Genomic DNA, 27,648 nt, shown 5'->3' on the forward strand with positions numbered 1-27,648 from the left:
TTGCACTGCAACGGAAGCAGTTTTTCTCCCCGAGCTTCGAATGAGAACGCTGCTATTTCCATTAGGGTATTGGCGGGATAAATCCTCTGGTGGGTTCTGTTTAAAAATTGTTATTTCAACCTATTTTTTTATTTCCTCCGTTTGGGGCTGGTTAAGGTAAGGAGTCGAAACCTTCGCAAGTCTGCGGGGCGCCAGGTTTGGGGATAGCGATTTTAGGGCAGCCCCCTGAAAAGTAGGAGCCTCTTTCTGCCTTGGTTAGATTTGGGGGCGCTTCCACCTGTCACGTAGAGATCAGGCTGCCCAGCTATATGGCAGGGATATTCATCCTCCTTTGAGATGTTATCCACCCACTGTAGGATGAAGGCCTCTTCTGCATGTTTCCAACCCATCCGGTCCTGGGCTTTTCTTTGCCAATTGAGCCCACAATACTTGCTGATGTGGATCCATCTTGTTTTTGGTCTCTTGGCATCTCTCTCCCTGGTTGCTTATGTTGACACTCCAGAAAAAGCACAGAGAAGAGCAAGAAAGATGACTAGGGGATTGGAGGCTAAAACATACAATGAACGGGTTTACAGGAACTGGGAATGGCTAGTCTGGTGAAGAGAAGTACCAGGGGAAACATGATGGCAGCGTTTCAATATTTCAGGGCTGCCACAAAGGGTTTGTGTGTCAAATTGCAAATTACAAATTACAACTCTACAAAGCACCCGAATGCCAGACAAGGAATAATGAATGGATGGAGACTGATCAAGGAAAGATTCAGCCTAGAAATAAGTAATTTTCTGACAGAACACTCACAGCTTGACTTGAGAAGTTGTGGGAGCTTCATCACTGGAAGCTTGCAAAAAAAAAGACTGGACTGGACTGTCAGAAATGGTGTAGGGTCTTCTGTTTGGGTGGGTGGGGGGTTGGGCTAGATGACCTATAAGGTCCCTCCCAACTCTATTACTCTGTTCTGATGCTTTTTATCAAGTGGAATCCATTCTATGCCTTGATCCAGCTGCCATCAGTTCTTGCTATGTAACCAGCCAATTTCCATTTCCATTCTTTTACTCTTGATGACATTGTATATTTTCATTTGTTCTGTAATCCATGTGTGGGTCTTTCTATCTTGCCTTATGATGCTGAGCATATATCTTTTCATGGCTCTTTGCATCACTCATAGCTTTTGCATCGATTGTAAGGTTATTGTCCATGTTTTAGAAAACTGATTGAAAACTTTTCAGGCATAAGGGGAGGTAGTTGAAAATTATGCTTAGGGGCAGGAATATTGTAATCCATCAGTTTCTCTAGAGAGCATTTATTTTGGGAAGGTAGTTGCGAAGTACTGTACTTGCAACTTGACATCTGATGCAAATATGTTAAGTTTGCGGTTTTGTGTCATAATGTGTTTATCTTGTCATTCCTGCTCAATTTCTGCTCAATTTCTTTGCCAGTTCCAACCAAAGACAGGTAGTCCTTGATTTACAATTGAGCCCAAGATTTCTGTTGTTAAGTCAGACATTTGTTAAGTGAGTTTTGCCCCATTTTACAGCCTTTTTTGCCACAGTTGTTAAGTGAACCACCACAGTTGTTAAGTTAGTAGCAAGGTTGTTAAGTGAATCTGGCTTCCCCATTGATTTTCCTTGTCAACAGGTTGCAAAAGGTGATCTCATAACTTTGGGACACAGCAACAGTCATAAGTATGAGTCAGTTGCCAAGCATCTGAAGTTTGACCATGAGGATGCTATAAAGGTCATAAAAACGGTCATAAGTCACTTTTTTTCAGTACAGTTGTAACTTTGAATGGTCACTAAATGAACTGTTGTAAGCCAAGGACTACCTGTATGGCTCCACCCATTTAGTGGACTCACCTTCTCAAAAATTTTTATATCTCATCCTAAAAAGGAACAAACATGATACCGCTCTTGCTCTGTGGAAGAACTGCAGCTTTGGTGCGGCCTCTTTGTATAAGGAGGTATTTTAGCCTAGCATAGACAAATATCAGAAGAAAAATGGTAGAGCTCAGAAAAGCCTATGTCTTTTAATTTAATTCCTTACTTTGAAAAAGTGCCATGAGTTTCCTCCTGATTTTTTAAGTAATTTTCAGTAACTTTGAAATAAATATAATTAACTTCATTTGGGTTTGCTAAAGTGCCTGATGATTTGTTTATGCTGGTAAAGTACAAATATCTGTTACTTTTCTTGAATTTTGCAGACAAAATTAGTATTCTTTACATCATGGGCACCCAACATTTTGGCTTGTGTGGGCTGCATTGAGTGAAGAGGAATTTTTTGGACTGCATATAAAATATATAATATAATTAATGTATATAAAAGTTTACAAACTTGTGGGGCCACATTACTAGCTCTCCATGGGCCTCATGTTGGACATGCCAATGTTACATCATACATTATATATTCAACACTTCTATGGACTGATTGCTGACTCATATAATTCTGGTGCAATTTCTATGATGCAATAGCCTTAAATTATCAGAAAGAAAATGTCCTTTAATATTTTATAATTAAATTTTCAAAATTCCACTAGGGATTTAAATTGTATATAGTGTTACATAAAGTGTCATTATATGGTATTATATGTCATTTATAATTTAAGTATTAAATAATTTAGGGAATTTAAATGCATTTAGTATGGGGTATCACAGAGTTTGTGTTATACCTTTTTTAAATAAAAATGTAAAAATTGAAATTTATATTTGCAGATATAAGACATTTTTTAGTTTAAAAAAGCATGTATTATAAAGAGATTTTGTTTTTGCAGATGCTGTATTTTTTGAAAATTGAAGAATTTTAACAGGAAAGAAAAAATGTCATTGAAAGCAGTTTCTTTACAAAGTATCCCTGGTGGTACACCTTTAAAGGATTTTGTAAAATTCCAGGGGAATTGTACTTTGAAGTCAGCTAAAATTCCTCCTTCAATGGTTCTTAGTTGCCATAATGTTTGCTCGGGCCAAGAGACTAAAGGCATAGAGGTTTTCCAATCCACTTTAATATCTAGCAATACGCATATACAAGAATTCTTTGACATCAGTGAAATAAAAGCATCTGAAGGAATGCTGGGAAGGATTTCTTCATGTCAGAAAACTAAACATATGTCAAGGAGTGCCGTTCAAAAACGTAAAGCTTGTGAACCATTATCCCATGAATCTCCAGCAAAAATCTTCTCAAGAATGAAACAAAAAGCAGCTCTTGTCAAAGAAAAAAACAAGCCTCCAGAAGCTAAGTTGTTGGACACAAAGTGTACCGCAGATTATATTCTTACTCCTGAAAGGCAACCTGCTTTTCTACCAAGTTCAGAAAAAATACCAATAGTTGAAGATAAACAAAAGACAAAGCTAGATGAGGATTTTCTTGAAGAATCCAATGTAAAAACAGGTTGGTTATATAATTTCTTCCAAATTTCTTCTAGTACATACTTACATGCTTGAGATACAATTACAAAAATAACTCTAGGGCTTCTATCCAGCAATGATAAAAATTGGCCAGCCTGCCCCCTGCCTTATTAATTTAGACTCCCCTTCAGGATTGATTGATTGAATTTATATGCCACTCATCTCACTGTTCGGGGTGATTCTGGGTTGCTAACAATATAGTAAGAAAATTACAAAAGGTTACATACAGAGTAAAAGATAATGAGTTTAGAGCGGAGCAAAGGTGGTGCCTTCTCTGGTCACTGTACCAGCCACTTCCAGTATATACCATATTTTTGGGACTATAAGACACACTCCCCCCTCCCCAAAAGGGGTGGAAATGTTTGTGCGTCTTATAGAGCAAATGTTGCCAAAGCCCCGCCAACCCTAAGGCCCCCACCCTTCGGCTTCTGCCTCCCAGCAATTTGCCTCCTTACAGCAAACAGCCTAGTCAGCTTCAGCACAGCCTGATTTAGCACGAGTAGCTGATAGGCGGTTGGTTCTCCCCCTTCCCCCAAATACCACCAATCAGCTGTTCCAGGCTGCAGGGATCGTCAGAACTGTCACCGCCTATCGCCACTGCCACCTGTTGCCGCCTCCGCTTGGCCCATTTTCAGCCTCCAAGCGTCATGTTTTTGGCCCGTTCCAGGTGGCAGGGATATGCAGTGGCGATGGGTGATGACGGTGCAGATGGGTGGTGGTGATCCCTGCAACCTGGAACATCTGATTGGTGGTATTCCGGGAGGCAGAGCCACCTGCCAATCAGCTGCTCATGCTAAATCAGGCTGTGCTGAAGTTGACCTTGCTGTTTGCTGCAAGGAGGCAAATTGCTGGGAGGCAGAGGCAGATTTTTTTTTCCCCTCCCCAAAAGCTAAGTATGTCTTATAGTCTGAAAAATACGGTAGCTTCTCCATCAGGGACCAACACCAACTGGCAGAACCAGATGTTAAGGCTCTTCCTAAAGGTTCGAAAGGTGGTAGTTGATCTCATCTCCAGTGGCAAGATGTTCCAGATGGGCCATGGCAGAAAAGTCTCCTCTAGACTTCTAGAATTTCCACTAGCTGAATTTCCTTGACTGATGGGGTCTATGCTCTTTGCCAGAACAAGTGGGTGGGTCAATCCCCTTTGAGCAAGTTGGTTCCTCAGATACCTTGGACCCATTCCATAAAGAGTTTTAAAGGGGATGACCAACACCAATATTTTTGAATACACTGTTTTTCCCATTACATTTATTGCCTATTGCTTTTTTCTCCAACTTTCTCTTATTGTTCATTTTTATATGCATAAACCATGCAAGAGTTCCTTTAAACCACACTTGAATCATAGCAGCCAAGAAAGAGTAATGAGATAACCATATAATTAATTAATTGTCAAATTATGTATTGGGCACTCCTGAGTACATCTGAACTTCCTCACTTGTCTGTCATGTTAGTTGTATTGTATTTTGCCATGCACATATTAAATTCCGTGTTTTCTAAAAGGTTATTTTTCAATCTACCAGGTATCGAAAACTATTTATCAGTGGGTTTTGTCCTTTCAGTTTCAGTGACAGATTTTACTGCAGTGAACAAAACTACATGTACTACAGTAATATGTCCTCTACTTCTGGAATCCCCCAACAAGTTCTTCTCCCGGGTAAAACAGAGGTTACAGAAAGATTGGTTGCCAAAAGGTAATACTTTTCTTAGGTGATGAGAAGTTTTGCATATATTTTTGTCTTGAAATTCTGTCTTCAATTTTTCTACCTTTATAATTCACTTTATAATATTCTTGTAAAAGATGGAATATTCTGTTTATAATGACTAAACTTAGATAGCACATTGCCAAATAATTTGCAGTTGCTTTTATTCATTTACTCATCATTTGCCTTTAGTTTTTTTCAAACCTTTGCCCCATATTATTCTGGTATTGATTTTTACCTTATTTCATTTTGATTTATTTCATATTTAACGTTTTGTACCCCTTTTCTTGTTTGTAAGCCACCCAGAGTTGCTTGTAAGTGAGATAGATTGCATATAAATAAGTAAACAGAAATAGTTTTCAAATAGCATGTGCACCATTCAGCAAGTTCTTTGTTATTGATGCACACATACATTAACACACACACACAATAGCTATCTCTCTCTCTCATCATCGTATCATTTTATTAAGACATAGGTAAAAGAAAAATGTAAAGAAACATTAGGAAGAAAATAAAATAGTTAAACAAAATAGTAAACAAATTGCAGGTTTTATAACGGTTATAAACAAACTCATTATTACTCCTCCCTCTTGATATTACAGAAATATATTTAACCCCTTATTAAACCGTTTTTCAAATTGCTTTGCTTTGCTTTTTTCTATTATCAGCAAAATCTCTATTAAAAAGTATTTGTGGTTCTGTCCTTTACCAAATAACTTGGTTTTGCCATTTCTGCCAATTCTGGCATCTTCACAATCCATTCCACAATTTTGGGTGCTTCAGTATGCCTCCATCTTCATAATAATTATGTTGCAGTTACCATGTATAAAATTAGTTTTCCATCAGACTATTCTAGTTGGCTATCTATACATCTTAATGAAAAGAGTTCTGTCTTGTTATTGAGAAGAAGTTATTGTCTAAGAAGTTAGCATAATAATAACTCATCCTGAAACAATAGTTATCAAAAGAATATTTCCTCTAGGAGATGTTTCACAATTTAAAATGTCTCGTCTTTATCTACAGCAAAGCAACCTTTAATCACATCCCGCCCAGCAAAACAACTTAATAATCTTAATGAAGAATACGTAAGTACTACTGTTAGCCAGAAAGAGAAGAATATTGTGGAATCTGCTGAATTGGCTAGTGAGACTTTTACAATAATATCTAATCCTCCGATTGTGAGCGATGATCATGTTAAATCTAGAGAATTCGTGAAGAAAAGAGCATTTGGAAAACTTCTTCAAGATAAAGCAGTGGTGACTCCATCCAAATATATATGTGACCAAAAGGCAGGAGAAAATTTAAGTGTTTCGCCACAAAATCCTTCCCAACACCTGTGTGATACAATTTTTGCTACTCCAAAAGCCCATATACCAAGGAAACGACAGCCTGCTACCAAGGGGCTCTTGGAGGAACCTGACACAGGCACAAATGAAAAGGTAAAATCTTTTATTTTATTTTATCCATTTTTATCTTGACTGGCTTGAAAAACTGCACACCAGCTAGTCAATCACGATTAAACATAAAGAGGGCACCACAACTATCTTTTCTTGAGTTACAATTTGTTTTCCTTACTACATCAGAATGGTTAATCAGTATGGGTCATAAATGGTTCACCAGGATATTTTCTGTAGTTACTTCATTGAAAAATTGAAATGAGTAGACTTGCACAAAACTTCAGGTTCTGATTCAAAAAGGTATTTTTTAGTGTTGTAGCAAATGAGTAAGCAACTGTTTTGCTATTCTAAAATAGCTGCTTTTCTTGGCATCACCTGGCAGCTGTGGACAATAGATTACATTCTCAGCCCTAATTGCAGCTTAATTTAGCTTATCATTTATTTTCATGTTGCTCTTTTAGATGATATTTTTTAGAAGAATAATTTTGAAGAACCATACATTTTGAAAAAGCTCTCTTTAAATAAATATACTTTTTTTAAAAAATCCTGGAAACTACTAGCATCTTATTTACATTTATTTATGTATATTTTTTTATTAATAGACCGCCCATCTCCCTAAAAGAGGCAAGTCCATTTGTTTGTACCACTGTGAAGATCAGAGATCAAATAAATGATTCAGAGACATGCTATGTCCTTGCAATTTTTATTTAAAAAAATAATATCTGTTTTCTTTAAAGATGGTTTAAAATTTCTGTAATATAATAATGGAATTTTTATTTCTTTCAGAATCTCAGAACAATTTAAGAAACTTTTAGAAATTCAAAAAAAAAATCTGTAAACTTCAAGATTTTCCTGGATTCAGTCCTTACATTGGGATTGCTTATAATACTAACAAGATACATAAACAGGCACCCATGGCATTGTGCATCATTCTCTACAAATATTTCCTTGAGTGGTATAACATATATGTTAGGAAGGGTACATTAGCTATTAAAACTAGCTATGAAAGTTCTTTTCTTCATAAATTCAGAATAAAATATTTAGGTTCAAATCATAAAACATGGGCACAGTTTGAATTTAAATAGTGATCACAAATATAAGGAAGAAGTATGAATCTGAGAATGTCATTGAACTGTCGGTATACATTGTATGATTTTGCAGTCAGGTGCAAACCAATAATGGCAGAAATTATATTCCCTATTTTTTCTAATTTAGTTCTCAAAGAAAAAAGATGTGATATATCTCAATGAATGGGGAATCAGAGTGATCAATGACAATACTGCTGTGTGTCTGGAAGGAATACGGAGGCAAGTGACTGCTTTTCAGTTTTGTTCAAATATGTCTGCATGGTTTGTTTGGATAGTCCTTGCATTAGTCTTGTATTGAATTGATATTAGTATTGAATTATTTTATTGGATTCATTTCCATAAGTTTGAAGTTTATCTCTGAGGAGTGTAGAGCAATTTAAAAGAAAAATTATAAATACAGACGATCTCTCAAACAAAAAACAAAGGAAAGCAAAAAAAGCAAACTTAAATGGAGCAGTTGTTATGCCATAAATTTAGCAGTGGACAGCTTTGTTAAAATGAAAACTTCAGTTTGGATTGATTCCTTGATCTTATTTTCCAGGTAATGCAGGTAGTCCTTGAGTTACGAATGGAATGGAGCCTACCTATTCCGTTAGTAACACAAGTATTTGTGAAAGTGAATCTAGTACCTTGAACAAGATCACTCCCTCCTTTTGCCCACGCATTCACTAATCGAATGCGAGGCTCCTTAAGTGCACAAGAGGTATTTTGGGATGGGGAAGGCCAGGGGGTGGTCGACTGATGGAACAGGCCACCTGCCTAAGACCATCCAAGGCCTCTCTGACCCACTGAAATACTCATGCTACCCACAATTGCTTTACCCCCACCCAATCTGTTGCACCGGGTCACTTACCATGTGAAGATCCAGCAAGTAGTCTTATCTCCAGCCTTTCAGCCATATGCCTTCCTCTGCAGCTCCGTTTAGGCCTCTGGAGTCCTACCCTGGCACATCCGCCCTTCAGAAGCTTCATTTCAGCCTGCAACGTGCCAGGTGAAGTCCCCAGAGGTCCGAACGGAGGGACTGAAGCTTCCAAGAGTAAATTGAATATATTCCACATATTACCTACATCTTGAATAGACTGGTATATTTATCAAAATTTATTCGGTCTCATCCATCTTGTACCAGTTAAATAGAACAATTAACAAAGGCTTTAAGTCCTTTATAACAAATTCAAAAAAAAATGCCTGCAAATATTTCTTCATAAGGAAATTACTTGACAAGTCTGTTATTATCCACATAGTAAGATACACAATTCAAAATATAAAACACGTACATTGGGAAGTGAGTGAAATAAATTATAATGGGCTCGTGTTAATTTTCAAGCTGGGATCTTAAGGAAGTATAATGGTGAGATGAATTCTTTTCCAATTATGATACTATGTCCTTTTTATTTTAGAGATATGGATAATATCTTCTGGCATAGCAATGTAATTGTAGAACGCATTGCACGCAATCAAGTCAAAACCTTGACAGGAAATATCTACATGTTAGAAGGGCCTATTGATGCAGTTAATATGAAGAAAGGAGGTAAGAGAAAAGGAAAACCACAGGGGCAGCCTGGAATTTTTATAGGCTTCTTGTGAAAATGGCTTCTACCTTGCTGCTTCTTTTCCAACTGTTTATGCCGGCCTATTACCCAAAATACTGAAACTACGGGTACTTTATTACTTCCAGTTCCCTTCTGGTATTCAGTGATATGTCTGATCTGTGCTTGTCATATAAGGTTTAAAACTATACCACATTGCTAAATATTAATTTGTTTCAAATGATAGCTTGAATAAGTAATAGTGCAGGAAGAATATATATCTTTAATATATATGTGACTGTAAAATGATTATTCTAATTTACAAGGGATACAGAAATCTGTACTCTTAATTTTATTTATGCATTTTGCCCAATATGATATAGAATAGAATTCTTTATTGGCCAAGTGTGATTGGACACACAAGGAATTTGTCTTGGTGCATATTGCTCTCAGTGTACATAAAAGAAAAGATACTTTCATCAAGAATCATAAGGTACCACACTTAATGATAGTCATAGGTTACAAATAAGCTGCTTTTCATGTTTATATGCACCCTCCTCTCAAAATATTATTTTTCTTTTTTCAATTTAACTTAATGCTGATTGTATGATAGCATCAGCTTGAGTAGAACCTTTGATGTCATAATTTCCGCAATGCATAATTTCCCTCTATCTAGAAGTTTCCAGGATAACATTTGCATAAAAATAAAGCATTACAAAAAGTGAGAGAGGGTATAATACAGATTTAAGTTATTTAGGAATTTTCCTAAAATTCTGTAGTCCTGTAAGATTATCCCTGTTTTGATCTCCTCCAGTGGTTTGAAAAATGGGTATAAGAAGCACCCTTTTAAAACATAACAACTGTCCAAAGGCTATACCTTTGTTTCAAACAGGAATACCACCTACATTCATAAAGAAGTTTGGGAGAGGAATCCCAATAAATTGGAAAAGGCTTGTTGATGATTTGCTTCGTTATATGAAAAGGTCAGGGTCAGTAAAAAATATTTATGTTTTTGAGTCGTTGTGATAGCTGTGATTGTTGGTAAGAATTTTTCAATCAAAATATTTAAGACATTTTTAAAAAACTGTCTGCAACATTTATTTATACTTTGCATTTAGTCTATAGGAGCAGGATGGCTCGTTTAAATAGGGTGTAATTAGGGTGCTGGATTGAAGGTTAGCAAGCCCACGTTTGAAACCCAAGTGCTGGGGTGGGTTGAGCTCCTGACCGTCACTCCAGCTTTTGCCAGGGACATGAAAGGAGCCCCCCAACTGGGTGTCCCCAGGGTAATAGTGATATCAAAGTGAAACTAGAGTCTTGGATTTTAAGAGAGCTAATTGCAATAAACTTAGCAAGAGCTTGGGAAAAATTCCATGGATGAGAATCCTCAAGGGGAAAACAACTCAAGAAGCTTGGGAAATTTTGAAAAATGAGATTACAAAAGCCCAGTCTAGCACAATACCAATGAAGAAGAGAAATAACAGCTCCCAAAAGAAACCAGTATGGCTGCATAAAAAACTCTCTGACAAATTGAAAGACAAAAAAGATAAGTATAAAAAGTGGAAAGAGGGGGACATAACTAAGGCAGAATATCAGCAAATAGCCCGAGCATGTAAAGATGAAGTGAGGAAAGCTAAGGCTCACAATGAAGAAAGATACAAAAGTAAAAAATAACAAAAAAAGCTTCTTCCAACATGTTAAAAACAAGAAAAAAGTTGAGGAAACAATTGGCCCATTGCTGGGAGAAAGTGGCAAGCAACGGAGAAAGCAGAACTATTTAACTCATGTTTTGCATCTGTCTTTACACAAAGGGATAAAACAGTCCAACCTATCAAAAACAGAACCACAAAAATCAGATTAGGAACACAAGTTGAAATAGGGAAGAAAATGGTAAGTGAGCACCTGTCTACCCTAGACGAATTCAAATCACTAGGACCGGATGGATTACATCCCAGGGTTCTGAAGGAACTGGCAGACGAGATCTCAGAACCACAACTATATCTTTCAGAGATCCTGGAGCACCGGGGAACTGCTATAGGACTGGAAAAGAGCTGATGTGGTTCCCATCTTCAAAAAAGGAAAAAAAAAATAGATCCAGGAAACTATAGACCTATCAGCCTGACCAGGAAAGATTCTGGAAAAGATAATCAAGCAATGAATTAGCAAACACCTAGAAGCAAACAAAATAATAGCCAAAAGCCAACATGGGTTTGCCAAAAACAGATCATGCCAGACTAATCTTATTGCATTCTTTGAAAATGTGACAAAATTAGTGGACAAGAGGAATGCCGTTGATATAGTTTACTTGGACTTCAGTAAAGCATTTGATAAGGTGGACCATAACCTACTACTAGATAAAGTAGAAGAATTTAGGCAACAAAAACGAAATGCACAGATACAGTATAGGTGGTACCTTGCTCAACAGTAGTAACTGAAAGGGATCTTGGAGTCCTAGTGGACAACCATTTAAATATGAGCCAGCAGTGTGCAGCAGCTGACAAAAAAGCCAACACAATTCTAGGCTGCATAAACAGAGGGATAGAATCAAGATCACGTGAAGTGTTAATACCACTTTATAATGCCATGGTAAGGCCACACTTGAAATACTGCATTCAGTTTTGGTCGCCACAATGTAGAAAAGATGTGGACACTCTAGAAAGAGTGCAGAGAAGAGCAAGAAAGATGATTAGGGGACTAGAGACTAAAACATATGAAGAGCGTTTGCAGGAACTGGGTATGTCTACTTTAATAGAAAGAAGGACTAGGGGAGACATGACAACAGTATTCCAATATCTCAGGGGTTGCCACAAAGAAGAGGGAGTAAAACTATTTCCCAAGGCACCTGAGGGTAGAACAAGAAGCAATGGGTGGAAACTAATCAAGCAGAGAAGCAACTTAAAACTGAGGATGAATTTCCTGACAGTCAGAACAATTAATCAGTGGAACAGCTTGCCTCCAGAAGTTGTGAATGCCCCAACACTGGAAGTCTTTAAGAAGATGTTGGATAGCCATTTGTCTGAAACGGTGTAGGGTTTCCTGCCTAGGCAGGGGGTTGGACTAGAAGACCTCCAAGGTCCCTTCCAACTCTGCTATTGTATTGTATCGTATTGTATTGTATCACCGGCTAATCCTTTCAAGTCAGAAATGCTTCAATGCTTCTGACACCAGTGCAATGCAATTTAGTCTATGACCTCATTTGCTATGTACTAATTTTATCCTCTTTGTTCTCTTGATTAAATTTCTAGAGTATTTCTATTGACAGTTCCTCAAATTGCAATCAATAATGCCTCATGGAAAGACTGGTTATCCATGTCTCTTTGAAATAAGAATAAAAATAAACCACCTTATACTTTCCCCCCCCTTTTCTCTCTTTTTATCTGTATTCACCATTTTTTCTTAGATGTGAATTATTTTACTGTTGTATAGAATTCTTCCATAAAAGTTTAAAAAAAGAAAGAAAAAAGAAAGAAAATTCCACTTGAAAAGTTTATATCCTGGTTTTGCATCCAAAAGTTTAGAAAACTGCCTTCTCTAGCTACTTTAGGCAGAGACCTAGGAAACAAAGATGGTTCTCTATGGAGAGATGGGTGAAAGCAGGGCTTGGAGTTATTGGAATTGTCATTTTCTGTTGAAGACAGCCTTCTAGAACAATTGGGGTTCTGGATAAGTATGTCAGGCTTCACCTAATTCCTTGTATGTGATCTAAGTAAACTATTTCAGAAAAGAGCTGCTACAGCAGCATAATTACTGCTCCCAGCATTTAAATATTTTAAAGAAATTATGAAATGTGCTTAAAAGATTTAGGCAATTAATACTTATGCAAAACTTTAAATCTTTAGGAAAGAAGAAAGAGCATTTCCTGTAAGTGGTGATAGTGAAGAAATAAACGAATGCACAGAAGAATTGGATCTGCCCCAAAATATTGAGAAAAAATATATAACAAGAAATACCACTTATGATGTACTACCTCTTCAAAATGATACAATATATGGTATGCATGTTATTTTCTTTGTTTGGGGAAGATTTTGGTCTTTTCAAAAAATACCATTGTATTTATGATGTTCCTAACCCTAGTAATTTCCTATGAAATTTACTTTTGTTCATAATAGGAAACAGTAATAGAAATTGTGAACACTTACAACCAGATTTTTGTATGTGATGACAATGCATGCTGGACTGAGAATAATACTGGCATAGCTGTACAAGAGAAGTTTACCTAAATGAGATAGTAGCAGCCAGTGATCTTTGTAGTGGTTTTTGTTTCTCTTCCTCAGTCACATTTGCTTAGTAACCATTTCACTTCCAATTTAACAGATTGGTTGCTGAATGAAGAAAGAGTGTATCAGCTCAATTAATCCATTAACCCTGTTAATATTATGTTCCATAAACAATGATGAGAATGTATTCCATGGGTTGTGAAAGAGCTACCATGTTTCCCCGAAAATAAGGCCTATCCCAAAAATAAGCCCTCCACGCACTTCGTCCCATCGTCTGGTTATACAAGGTGGGACGAGGCACCTGTGTAAAATGAAGCTCGGGTGGGGGTGGAGCTGCCCCACGCGTCCCACACCCACTTACCTTAGGACCACCACAGCCAGACCTCCCACGCCCTGGCATCTGTCGTGCCACTGCCCAACTTCTGTGGCCACTTGTAGCCAGATGCAAGGTGATGCATTGCGCCATTGCCGCCAATCACATGCACAACAACGTCATGTGCCACACAGCCTCCTTCATTGAGTGGCAGCACTGGCACAATGAGCCACATAGCTTCTGGCCGCAAGCAGCCACAGAAGAGTCGGACAGCGGCACAATAGTTGTCGGGGCATGGGAGGCCTAGAAGCAGTGGTCCTAATTTAAGCAGGTAAGACATCTCCTGAAAATAAGACCTGGTGCTTATTGGCCAAAAGAAAATAAGACTGGATCTTATTTTCGGGGAAACATGGTATATCTAGATTAACCTAATGTTCAAATGCAGGTAAGTTATATGGCAGGGAACAGCCTTTCATATTAAATGTTTTTTTTTTTAAAAAAAAAAACAACCCAAAATATTTCCATTACCAATAACTGTTGCTTCTATAGACTCCAGTTATCTTAAGCTAATAAAAGTTGACTAAAGAGAATTACATGCTCAGTAGGGCTACTTCATCTTTTCCTTGGATCATTTATGAGGGTGCTTCTAGCTTTATGTTTACATTTACAGTCAATTTACCTTGATACACAGGTAGAAATTTGTTGTTGCTGAAGAATATTTTTGTTTATGTTTTCCTTGATAGATATGCAGATGAAAACCACTGATTTACAGAATGACAGTGAGAGAAGCTTCACCCGTAGTGGGCGGCTTATTAAGCCACCCATGCAGTACTGGTGTGGGGAACGGATACATCTAGACCAGGCATTAAATATCACTATAAACAAAGGAGGCGCCAACTACTTAACACCTGTAAGATTTCTTTTCTTCTCACCATATGTAAATTATTATTCTGGAGCGATGATAGTGATAGAAATTTTAAGCAGGTGCTTATAGATATTTTGGATTCCTACAAGTTGAAAGTATTATGGATTGAAAATTCCACTGTGTGTACAATTTAACTTGAAAATAATTGTACTTTCCCTGAGCTTAAAGGAATAATCTGTTGAGTAATCTATAGGTGGCAACTGGACTTCATTGGTTTTTTTCCTCTATAATGTTTTGCTTCTCATCCAAGAAGCTTCTTCAGTTCTGACTGAACTGAATGGAGCGGAGAATGGACTGATTTATATTCTTTGCCGCCATCTGATTGTTAACACACTCTGAAGGTTGTCATTAGCTCTCTGAGAGTCCTTGAGGCCACTTGGGATTTACCTGTATCCTCAGGGTCACTTGAATCAGAGTGCAAAAGGGTATGGAACCTTCGTGGGACTGTTGAAAGGACAGTGTTGCAGGCAGGAGATAGGTGGTGTTATATCCCTTCCCTTCTGTTGAGAGACGGCTGCCCAATTTTAACATTGATGGCCTCTTTCAAACCGGTGGGCCTCTCTCCCCAGAATGTGAATTTTGTTGTCTTCAAAAGAGTGACCTTTGTCTTTCAAATGCAGGTGGACTGCTGAATCTGGTCATAAATGCATACATAATAGGATAGCAACATTCAGAACATATTATGTTAGTTGTGTCTCAATTATACATTTGGTTTTAGAATTTCTAGTTTAAGAATGCTGGGTTTGAACTTTAAGGAATACAAGTTTTGCTTTGTTATTATTTTTAACTAAACCACAATTCTTTCTTAGTTTGCTTCTTCCACTTGGCTCCAGAAGGCTGAACCATTCTTGCATGACATCAAATGACCTAAATATTTCATAGTTATTATCTGTAATAGAGATGATTTGGGTTTCAAACATTCCCTGATACTTTTGAAATCTGATTCTTCTGAGAAATGTTCTAATTCTGTACAAAAATAATAATAATAATAATAATACACCAGCCGCGCATAATACACCAGACATCACACTGGTTGAGAAAAATAAGGTTACAATCATAGACATCGCAATGCCAGGTGATAGCAGGGTCGACGAGAAGGAATATGAAAAAAATCACAAAATACCAGGACTTAAAAATCAAAATTCAACGAATTTTGGCACAAAACAGCAGTAGTAATTCCAGTGGCAATTGGCACACTGGGTGCTATTCCAAAAGCACTGGAATTACATTTAAAACAGTTAAAAATTGACAAAATCACCATCAGCCAAATGCAAAAAGCCGCACTGCTTGGATGTGCACGCATATTACGAAAATACGTTACGACGTCCTAGCCCCCTGGGTGGGGCCCGACTAGTAACCAATGCCAAATCCGGCGAAACAACTGGCCGCTGTGATACAATTGTATAATAATATAAAATAATGCTAGAATATTTCTGATGCATACAAAGGATAGAAAGTTTTGACTTGAAACATTTTGAGCACTTCTCTCTGTAGACATTAGGAGCCTGACCAGGAAGAGTTTTGCAGTAGTGGGCCCACATTTATAGCATGATTTCCTCAGTAAATTTGGGAAGGAGGGATTGGAATTTTAAAGAGAAAACAATAACATTACTAAATTGCTAATTCTATTGAACTGTTGAAGGAACTTATAACTTCTGAGGGTTTTTTTGTTGTTGTTATTTCTGATGCTAATTTCAGTAGTGTTATTTTTTTAAAATAATTTCTGATATTGTTATTTTGAAATCTTTTATATTTAAAGTAGCAACTGTTACCTGAAAGATACTCTATATTCAGATTTTTAAAAAATTACAGTGCATAAGGCTTGAACTTAAATGAACTGAGAGTGTAACTTCAAATCCTTAAATCATAAAGCTGGAAAAACCATTTAACCCTTTGACCCTAATCTCCCCCTAAATTCAAGAAATGAAAATAAAATTTATACCTGAAGGGATCCAGTAAAGGGAAGACCAAAGGTTATTTTTTTAAAGAAAATTCCAAAGTGTTACTTTAGGGAGTTGGTATAACAGTCAGTTAGAAAATGTGTTCCTGTAAGAATTTACTTTATAGGTTAAGGCAGGGGTCTGCAGCCTGTTTTCCAAACAGGAAAACTGGTGGGCAAGCACATGCAAAACCACCCCCTCCCCACCCCCCAACACCTCCGCCGGTCCGCTGAGCTGGAAAAGTTGGGGAACGCTGGGTTAAGAATCTTACACTGTAAATGGTTGTGGCCATTTAAGTGAAACAACCTCAAGTAGTTGAAGATTGCCTGTCTATAATTACCCAATTGTCTTTTCTCAAGGCCAAATCTTTCCTTGCGAGACAACTTCTATGCCCTGATAATCCTCATTGCATTTCTTGCAATCTGTTCCAATTTGTCTGAATCCTTTTGAAAGGATAGTATTAAGAAAAGGAACACAGTCCTGAAGGTGCAGGATAAAATCGCATTTTTGAAATTATGTTTGTTTATATTAGTTCTTTTGTTCCTCAAGTCAATGAGCAGCCTGCCCCCTGTGAAGAGGCGGACTAACAAGCGTCCAAAGAAAAATGGTGAGATCCCTTTCAAAGATCATAAAGAAGTGCCTTTGAACCAAGCAAAAGGTAGAGAATATTTTAATTCACTTTATTCTTGAAATTATTGATTCAAAAATTCTAATGCTGAACAGGCTCCTTCACCTTTATTTGAGGACATGGTGACTAATGGACTAAACCCATGTTAAGGTCATAAGCGCTATTAGGTTGCAAAATATTTTTCTTCAGGTCAGGTAAGTACATGATCAGAAAGATCAACAGGTGGGCAGGAAGTGTGTGTATTAGTCTTCTTTATTTTTTTTACTTATTATCACATTTTAAAATAGTCTTCCTCCCTCGCGGGGATTCTGAGGCAGTATACAATAAAATATTTAAATATGTATAGATAGCAACTTTCCCCTTCCAATTTTATAAGGCATGACTTGTACTTTTCCATGTATATATTACAACAAAGCTGCAGTAGTTTACAATATTAATGCTGCATGAGCTGCTCTTGATTGCATTAAATGAAAGAAATGTCCCAAAATATTTCTCGTCTTCTCCCTTTCTGCTCTAAGACAAAAAAAGTCAGTTGGATTACCAAGATTCAGGAAGTGTTGTAAAATTATTTTTGCTCTTCCTTTCTCTTCAAAAGAGCCCCAATCATCATATAAATAAAAATTAGACAGTTAAATTATTGTAAAGTAAAACGTTCATTCATTCATTCATTGTAGGATGAAGGCATGGTTCCAACCATTGCGGTCTTCAGGTTTCCTTTGCTAGTTTGGCCTGTAATACTTGCTGATGTTGTCACTCCATCTTCTTTTAGGTCTCTTGTGGAAGCTTTTTATCAAGTGAGATCCATTCTATGACTGCCTTAGTCCACTGCCATCAGTTCTTCTTGCCCTATGACCAGCCCATTTCCATTTCAATTCTTTTATTCTCTTGATGATACTTTCGTTTGTTCTGTCATTCATGTGTGAGTCTTTCTATCTTGTTTTGTGGTGCCAAGCATATCTCTTTCCATTGCACCACTCATAGCTTTTGAATTGATTATGAGGTTATTGTCCATGTTTCACTGGCATATGTTAGAGCAGGTAGTACACACTGACAGAAAACTTTTCAGGCATAGGGGGAGGTTCTTGACAATTATGCTTAGAGTAGGAATATTGTAACCTGATAATACATCATTTTTCTCTGGAGAGCATTTATTTTGGAAAGGTAGTTGCAAAGTACTGTACTTGCGACTTGATGTCTGATGCAACCATATAAGTTTGCGGATTTGTGTCATAATAAGTTTATGTAGTTATTCCTGCTCAATTTCTGGTCACCTGTATCTTTGCCAGTTCCAGCCATAGCCAGGCAGTCCTCAACTTACAATTGAGCTGAAGATTTCTGTTGTTAAGTGAGTTTTGCCCCATTTTACGATCTTTCTTGCCACAGTTGTTAAGTGAATCACCACAGTTGATAAGTTAGTAACATACTGTATTTTTCGGAGTATATGACACACCCTTTTCCCTCAAAAAAGGAGCTGAAAATCTGGATGTGTCTTATACACTGAATACAGCATTTTTTTGCCTCCCGAAATCCCGTCCCTTCACCAAAATGGCCGTGCATAGCTTTTAGGAGGCTTTCAGAGTGCTCCTGGGGGCTGGGGAGGGCAGAAATGAGTGAAAAATGGGCCTTTTTTGCTCACACCCCCCCCCCAGCACTCTGAAAGCCCTTCATGGTATTGGACGTGGGTACTTGAGAGACCGCCTGCTGCCAATTGCCTCCAACAGACCTATTAGAACCCACAGATTAGGTCTCCTCCGAATTCCATCTACTGGCCAATGCTGTTTGGCTACCACCCGGAGGAGGGCCTTCTCTGTGGCTGCTCCGGCCCTCTGGAACGAGCTCCCCGTGGAGATTCGGACTATCACCACCCTTCAGCTTTCCGCAAAGCCCTTAAAACCTGGCTGTTCCGACAGGCCTGGGGCTGATGAATTCCCCGCCCCCGCTCGAATTGTGTGGTTGTTGATTGTTTTTAAATTGTTGTAGTTGTTTGTCCGTTGTCTTTCCTCCTGTTTGTATTCCCCCCTGCCCTTACTTTGGTTTGTGAGCCACCCTGAGTCCCTCTGGGAATAAGGCGGCATAGAAATGCAATGAACCAAACCAAACCAAAACTCTACAAGCCTTCTAAAGGCTATTCATGCCCCCTTGTTTTTTGGGGGAAAAAATAGGCCCGTTTTCAGGAAGTTTGCAGTGTGCAAAAACTTTTTTTTTTTAATTTGCCTCTTCAAACCTTGGTGTGTCTTACACTCTGAAAAATACAGTAGTTGTTAAGTGTATCTGACTTCTCCAGTGACTTTGTTTGTCAGAAGGTTGCAAAGATGATCACATCACCTTGGGATACAGCAATGGTCACAAAACTGATCAAAAACTTCTCAGTCATAGGGGGATGATGTTCTTGAAAATTATGCTTAACTTGCCAATGCCTGCCAACCACATTTAACATGCCATTCAATTTCCTGTTATTGTATCACCTTCCATTGAGATCCATTGGCCATAAATGTAAAACATAAAAACATTAAGCAGAGTATTAAAACTGAGAGCCAAACTATATTAAAAAAGCTGTAAGAAGATGTTCCATATGAAAATTTCTAAGATGGGATGAGTAATCTGCAGTTGTTTTAATGCTGAATTCTTAATACCCAGAAGCCCCCGCTAATATATATAATGATGGGAGATGATAACCATTATTAACAACTAGTAGAACATAGATTCCCAGCTCTATAGAATGTTTAGCTCACCTTTATCAGTGTGGCCCAAACTGCAGATCTGTCCTCTTTCAGAAGGACAGTGTTGGTGCAAGGGAATTGTGGAGAATTCCCCCTTCCCCAGCTCCAACTGCTCTAGTACTTAGTAATACAACAGGGTACAGCAAACTGGGATTGGAAATGCAGTGCCCACAGTCTGCAGTTCTCTTGATGATGTGTCGATTCTTCATAGTTTTAAGTGCAAGCTGTTGCATTTCGATGGCCAGGGCTATGCAGGGATAGGGTTTATCCCCTGTCTTCCCAAACTGGCTACACTAATCTTGATGTGGCATTAAATTAACCTTTCTCCTTGTACTGAACCTTGATCTAAAAAGCCATCTCCTCATCTTCATGGTCGGTCCCAACAACTGTTTCACTCCATATATCAATTTGTGCACACATTGGATTTGATGCTCTGTTTAGATTGATTTGGTAATCCAAAAGTGAGGAGCCCTGCATGTTAGGACAGATTACCCCTTGGTCAATTGGTGCAAGCCACAACAAAATATGGTAAAAATGATCCGGGCCAGGTAACTGATGAGTAATGGGTTTGAAAGGGATGGTAACTGACATTAAATCAAGACAAAGCAGTGATGCTGTTGGTAAATAGGAAAGTAGACTCAGAGATTGAAATGATCATTTTGGATAGAGTTGCAATGCCTTGAAACAGCATAGTTCAGAGTCTGGGCATACTCTGTGATCCTGAGCACTTACTGGACATGGCTGTCATGAGAAGGGTTTCTATACATTTACACATTACATGCCTGTGCAATCCTTATTGTACCAGGCACATTTCACATCATTTTCTACAACTTGGTGATCATGATATGACTATACAAAATACTTCCTGTAGGCTAGGCTTGCAAATTGTCTGGAAGTGCAAATGATGTTATATAGGATGATTTTGCTACTAACCAATGAAAGATACAGGGATCATTTACCTGTATTGAAAAGATACGCAGTGGTTGCACAATTTCAACTGTTGGGGCTTAAAGAAAAGATTGCCCTTATTTTACAAATTTGTCTCAGCCCTGTTTTCAGTCCTTCAGGAGTGGTTGTTTTGAAAATGCCCCCTCTATTTAATGCCCCCTGCCCCCCTTTTTGGCATGTAAGAGGATTTTCTCATGTTCCAATAGTAAGGATCACATTCCCTTGGAGCTGATTTTTGCTCCCTCTGTTAGTATTTTTAAAAGACACACATCTTTTGTTATGCTTTCAAAGGTTAATTTTAGTGCAGTATTTTGTATTTATTTTTACTTTTTAAAATGTTATACTTTGCTTTTGCTGTTTAAATCCTGTCAGCTGCCTTGAATACCTGCAGAATAGAAAGGTGAAGAAGAAATTAATTCTATTAACAAATTATTTCATTGATTTAGAACCTAAGCTAACTTGTATTTCCAAAACTAATTTTTACTAGGAAAAATTAATATGAAATCTAAGAATATAACCAGGAAAACCAAATGTAAATTGAAGCGACAGTCACAACACCTTATTTCAGACCCTGAAGAAAATGACACTGAATTCATCATTAAAGATGTTCACAAGAAGGAAGCCACTGTTATGCTGACACCTCTGAGAAAGAAAATAATGCAAGAAAAGCAGCACTCCAATAGCAGGCCCAGAAATGAGCAAAATGTGACTAAGGATTGTGGAAACATCACTTGCTGTGAAATAAACTTGGTTGATGTAGAATCAGACACTTTGAACTGCACGTTAAATTTGTTGAAACAACATCAACAAATTGAGAAAGTTGTGGAAAATGTTCCTTGCACAGATGAGGATGAATCTAATGAAGATATCCCATGTATTAAAAGGAAAATACGGCCTCCTTTCAAAAGAGAAATGTTCAACAAGGAATGTAATAATACACAAGGACCATCCCATGAGCAAAAAAGTACAGAGAATTGCGTAGCACCTTCTCAGAGCCAAAAGACAAAAAGTTCTTACTTTGTCCAGGAGGACTTGCTGGAAGTACTAAGTAACAAGAGTTCGTCTCCTGACTTGGATACCAGTTCTAAGCTAGAGAAAAGGAATAGACAAAAGTCACAGAAGGGGTTCAAGAGAGCCAGAAAGAATGCTCTTGCATCAGACACCGAAAGTGAAAACAGCATAGAGGCATTCCCTGTGGAAGAAAGTAAGATAACAATACCTACCAAGAGAACTAATGGTCGCATTTCAACTAGTCCAAAAGCCTTGCCTGTGGCTAGAAAGCCACACAAACAGAGCAAGTTAAGGAATGCTGCGAAGTCTCTTCCAGACACTGATGAAAACTGGACTGAAGAAGAAGTAGAAAAGATGTACAGGCAAGTAGGGATGGTCGGACCATAATTTTCCCTTATGCTGTAAGACGCTGTCTGTAAAGGTGTGACTTAACAGAGCTTTTCTAATGCAAGGATAACAATATCTGATTCCATATTAGTCAACAAAATGATTTGTAAGCTTTCTTTTTCTACTCTCCTACCCAATCCTGCAAATGACTTTCCTCCTACACAACTCCCAACATTTTCTTCTGCAAATTCCTGATCTTTTTTTCTTCTACCACCCTTTTTAGATTCTATTTAGTGTCTAACTTTCATACCATCAGCACCAAAGTTATAACATAATGTGGTTCACCCAGTGCTTCATATTTTTATAGGGCAGTGGCATCTTTTCCCAAATACAAAAGTGGTTTCTGGATGGCTGTGGCAAAGTCTGTGGGAACACGATCGGCTGAAGAATGCCAAGAAAAATACATGGCAGACCACGATGGGAAGAAATGTGTCCGAAAGAAGACCACCAAGCCTGGGAAAAAGGAAGAAAGAGGTACCTGACCTCTTCCATGCAAAGCCAGACACATGTCAAGGTTCTTGTTCTGGGGGCATGGAAGGGTAGGAGTCTGGGTAGACTTTCAGCAAAAGCATAACATTTTTCTTATTTGTCTAGGGCAGTGTTTCTCAACCTTGGCAACTTGAAGTCCACAGGACTTCAAGTTGTCAAGGTTGAGAAACACTGGTCTAGGGGTGCCCTTGAATTTTGCAAAATTAGGCAAGCACTTTTCTGTTTTAAGATGAATAAAGGCTTTTTTTTTTTTTTTTTGAATCTGTACCTGAGAATATTGGGATAACTTTTCAGAATTTTGGGGCAGATACCGAAGTAATAATAGGATGCTTATGTGTTATTTTTGTTCACTAATTGGAAAAAAAGTGACTGTGTACAAACTAATTCTGTCTTTAAAATGGTTTGATGAAGCTGTTTGTGTATGGTGTTGTTTAAAGTTAGTGTGGGGAGTGAAGAACAATTCCAATCCCAAAAATTCAGATTAAGGAAAGTAACAGGTTTTTTTTTTAAAGTGGCTTCTAACCTTTGCCTACAATTTCCATCCTCTTGCCAAAAAAGAAAAAAGAAAAAGAATGTCCATGTAAGTTTGTATCATTCTTGCTGATAGATAGGGGGACACAACAACAGCCGTTGGCAAAGGTGGGAACCCTGAAAAGGATACAGCAGATGCGGAAATTCCTTGAAGAGATGCCCAAGGATAACCACGATGACATCTTTACTTCCACACCTTTCCAAAATAGGATCACAAAAGTAAATATCATATCTGTTGTTTATATTAGAATATTTCTACCAGGGTTCCATCAGATAGGATGCTAGAAATGTTCAAAACAAAGATGGAAAGTTGTTTTCCTTTTCCTGGGATCTAACGGTGTGAAATAAACTCATTCTTGATTTTGTGCTGGTCTTCAGAAATACATTTATAGAATCGTGGCTTATGTCTAGATCTTGAGATTAGTCCAAAATGTATGTAACAGACATTCCCTAAATATCTGGTATCCATTGGGATTCTAGTTATTGCAGAGAGTTGCAAGTACACTGTTAGTTGTGGGTAATTAATAGAACAAAGTACAAAAGGAAGAAAATATAGAAAGAGTTATACCAACCCTATTACTTTACTCTGCTTTTCTAAGTGTTATTTATACGTGAACCATTCTCTGGAACTCAGTCCATCTGTAGCAGCAAACTGTTTGCCCTTTGAGAGATTTTTTTTTAAAAAAACTAAGATTTTAAGTTTTAAAAAATAGTTTTTTACTTTAATAGTATAGACCAGTGGTTCCCAAACTTGGCAACTTTAAGACTTGTGGACTTCAACTCCCAGAGCTGGCTGGAGAATTCTGGGAGTTGAAGTCCACAAGTCTTAAAGTTGCCAAGTTTGGGAACCACTGGTATAGACCTATTACATTAGGCATCTGCCTTTTCCATTTGCTTATCCTTTACTCAACTTTCTATCGGCTTCTGAGTCTTTTCCCCTTAAAAATCTTCACAACCTCGAAACTCTCTTAACAGCTTTACAATCATTACCCTACCTATGTGATTCATCCTATTGGTAAGGCCCACATCATCTATTAAAACTATGTTACTTTCACCTAACTAACTAAAAATTCTATCACAGCTTTAATTATGGATAATTTATAATAAATGCCTCATCTTCTAATTGCGAAAAAAAAGGCATGAAGGCAACATGAGAAAGATGCTCTTGGATGGGGATAATATAGTAAACTTACAGCAAACACCTTCTCTTTCTGGGGATAACCAAGATATGATCTGTAGTTGCCACAGTTCTGCGTGGCCCCAGAGGAAGATATTTTCCAGTTGAAAGAAAGTCAACCTATTACACCTGCGTCAGCTATTTTCCCCTGGTTGAAGACACCCCAATGTGACCACCTCACCCCTGGCATGCTGGAACCTCCGGATAGGTAGGTACTGTGGATGGATTCTATTCATTATTTTGAACGGCAAAAGCGACTGCCTTTTTATGAGCAGAACTCATTCTAGGTTCACTGAAGTCACTGCTGACAAGTGTGTAAAATTCACACATAAATATACGGTTCCAACAATAAGGATAGGACTGAGTCAAGCAACAAGGAAGTTGGATTATGTGGGCATTTCAGCATTCTGGAATGTGCTTTTTGGGGATGGGGGCAAGCACAGGAAGAGAAATAGAAAAAAGGAAGAGAAAAGAAGGATAGCGAGCAATAGATTCTTGGGACGGTGTTAAGACTAAACAGCGTGTGCTGCTACAGCCTGACAACAAGCAAAGATGTTGCTTCTTGGGAATAAGTAAGTGAGACACATTCACATATACAGATTCTCCATTTAAATTGTCTTTTTATTTTAGGGAAAGCTGTGATAAACATGTCTTCCACTTGCAAAAACTTATCAAAGGCAAGGAACGCACGTGGCTGAATGTAAAGAAGAAATCGGTAATGCCTTACCTTCATTTAGCACATATGAAGACAGATATCGTGCATCTTTAAAAAAATAATTCATGCATTTTCCTTCTCTCTGAAGGGATCTAAAGCTATTCATAGGACCTGGTTATTTTCTCAGTAACAATACTCTTTTCCCCCTGAACAAATAAAAATAGTTGTCAAATCCACTTCAGAAGCAAACAGCTTTATGAACAGCTAAAAATGGAAAACACCCCCCCCCCCAAAAAAAAAAATTTTTTTTATGAGACATGAAGCTGTCAGGACCAAGAGCCAACTAAGTTTCTTAATGAGCCTCCTCAGGTTCTTTGTGGTTCTGAGGTGTGTTGAACCACAAATGCCCTTGTTCTAAAGGACAATTCCTAAAGCCATTTTCCAGTAACAAGCTGCTATTTTCTATTTAGTCACAGCCTTGCCTTGAAAAAATAATTCTTGGCTGGTTACGCATTGACTAACCTAATGTCGAAATTTCCTCTGCCTGCATATAGTGCCTAGGAAAGTAGCACGACAGGATTACAGAGCTGGAACATAAAATGCGTATTCCATGGCTTTATCGAATCTAAACTGCAGTCTAGTGTTCTTAGCTGGCTTGTTTGTTTTGCCACGAAGCTTTTCTACAAGCTCTTTGCTTGCGGAAAGTAATGTATCTTTTGTTTCCATCAGGCTGCGACAGTGTTCACTACTCCCATGTCTCGAAGAACAAATGTCTTTAATTTTGAAGGTAGGCCTGTTTCACTTGCTTTATACGATGTTGTCAGGATTTAGGATTAGACTTGTGAGTCCCCAGTATGGCGCCATCAATGCAGTTAGTCCTCGATTTACAGTTATTCATTCAGTGACTGTTCAACATTATAATAGCATGGAACAAAGTGACTTACAACTAGTCCTTGAACTTATGACTGCCACAACATCCCCAGGGTCACGTCTGAGTGCTTGGCAACCGATATTTATTGTAATTGCAGCATCCTGGGTCATGTGATCATTGTCACCTTCCCGGGCAGCTTCCAACAAGCAAAATTAATGAGGAAAAAGCCAGATTCATTCAACAACTATGTCATTCGCTTAACATCCGCTGTGATTCACTTCACCACCATGGCAAAAAAGTTGAAATTGATTGTGGCTCACTTTCACAACGGATCACTCCTTGCTTAGCAATGGACGTACAGGCCCCCTATTGTGGTCATCAGAGGACGTTGTGTCAAACGGAGGTCTGGAAATTGTAGTCTACAAAGGAAGCCATCTGTTGCATATATGAGCGACATTGCAGTATGCAGTAATGAACATGGCATGTTTCAGGATTTGTAATTTTGAAAGTATTTTCTTCCGCACCATTTGCAAACCTTAACATGAAGCCAGCAGACAAAGCAGCTCATGAGGTTTGATGACTGCAGAGTTAAGAATTAGTTCCAGATTTAGGCACCCAATTTTACTACCTGTATTTTCCCTGAGTATATTTCCCAGGGTGGGAAATCTCAATTTTAAATGCAGATATTCAGAAATTGAAATCCATAATTATGAACGCTTGAGTGCCCCACACCAATTACAGAGGTAATCTGGTCCTGTGGACATTAAAATAATTTCTGTATAATTGTTAAAAGGTAAATTAACCAGTCCCGACTCCTGGGATTGTGAATACCTATGCATATGGTTTGCCAGTCTCTTTTTAACTTAGTTGGTTTGGGGTGGGTTTTCATGCAATATAGAATTTCTCTCCAAGACCAGTTCAGCTTTTCATGTTGACTATAAGATTGTATCTGAGGATGGTATTATATGGGACCATTTTGGATACTATCATCCCTGGGTTTTTTTCTCACTTTACTATAGATGTAGGAACTTCTACTGGAGTGAGGAATCTATTTGAAGTGGAAGAAGAAATGCAGTCTGATGAAGAGAATGATGTGTATTTTTCCACATAGGCACCTGATGAAGGTTCCAACTCCATAGCTCCGGATGTTTTTAAAGTACTGTGAACAGTTGAGTTTTGATTCCAGCCTGTTTTGAGTTGACTTAAGTTGTTCCAAAGCTCTGTACTATCAAGTGTTCAGAATAGAGAAAAATCTACCACACACACTTAGCTTTCTTTTTTAGAAGATACGATGCAGAGATTATGTAAAGAGGTAGCTGTGGTAATTACCTTTTTTAGTGGAAGTAAAATAATGTTTTCTAGAAGTTAATTGTACGATAAATGTCAAGAGTATTGTTTGTAATACCAAAGAACCTATATTTTCTGTTCCAACAGCAGTGCTTATGTATTTTTGTATTAAACTTACTTGCTTAGTACCTTTTAAATGTTTTTGACTGTAATTTGGCAATTACAGTGTAACTGAATACATAAAATATAACTAAAATGTGTATTAGCCCACTCTATGGTTAGTTTATGTTTGGTCTGTTGTGTGAACCAAGACCAACGAGTTCAATAAATCTGGAGTAATACATTATGTAAACACAGCTACTCTATCAATGTATAAACTAGTAGTATTACATTTTTAACTATTTAGAGAAGACTAAAGTAATAAAATAACTGTTCTGGACTTTC

The 27,648-nt window shown here is 37.8% G+C and overlaps 1 protein-coding gene across 1 annotated transcript; it reads left to right on the forward strand.

The window, feature by feature from the left end:
* Nucleotides 1–27,568, forward strand: MIS18BP1 (MIS18 binding protein 1). The gene is made up of 17 exons (XM_087729089.1): nt 1–89; nt 2,765–3,378; nt 4,954–5,085; nt 6,118–6,533; nt 7,707–7,798; nt 8,977–9,107; nt 9,998–10,088; nt 12,945–13,096; nt 14,379–14,545; nt 17,050–17,158; nt 21,284–22,169; nt 22,502–22,668; nt 23,291–23,433; nt 24,454–24,599; nt 25,022–25,106; nt 25,776–25,833; nt 26,937–27,568. Exons 2-17 carry the CDS (start codon nt 2,811–2,813, stop codon nt 27,026–27,028), a joined length of 3,435 nt encoding a protein of 1,144 aa, XP_087585215.1. The 5' UTR covers nt 1–89; nt 2,765–2,810; the 3' UTR covers nt 27,029–27,568.
* The last annotated feature ends 80 nt before the right edge of the window (nt 27,569–27,648 follow it).

Source organism: Thamnophis sirtalis, unplaced genomic scaffold (genome assembly GCF_051295495.1).
Source record: "Thamnophis sirtalis isolate CommonGarterSnake01/CBP01778 unplaced genomic scaffold, rThaSir2_p1.2 scaffold_1, whole genome shotgun sequence".
Taxonomy (NCBI): domain Eukaryota; kingdom Metazoa; phylum Chordata; class Lepidosauria; order Squamata; family Natricidae; genus Thamnophis; species Thamnophis sirtalis.

What these genes read in the sequence shown, in the direction of transcription:
- MIS18BP1 (XM_087729089.1), top strand. Translation starts at nt 2,811, where the DNA reads ATGTCATTGAAAGCAGTTTCTTTACAAAGTATCCCTGGTGGTACACCT. An exon ending in ACACAGGCACAAATGAAAAG is followed by an intron (nt 6,534 to 7,706) that starts GTAAAATCTTTT and finishes TTTCTAATTTAG; the next exon opens with TTCTCAAAGAAAAAAGATGT. An exon ending in ATGCTGGAACCTCCGGATAG is followed by an intron (nt 24,600 to 25,021) that starts GTAGGTACTGTG and finishes TTTTTATTTTAG; the next exon opens with GGAAAGCTGTGATAAACATG.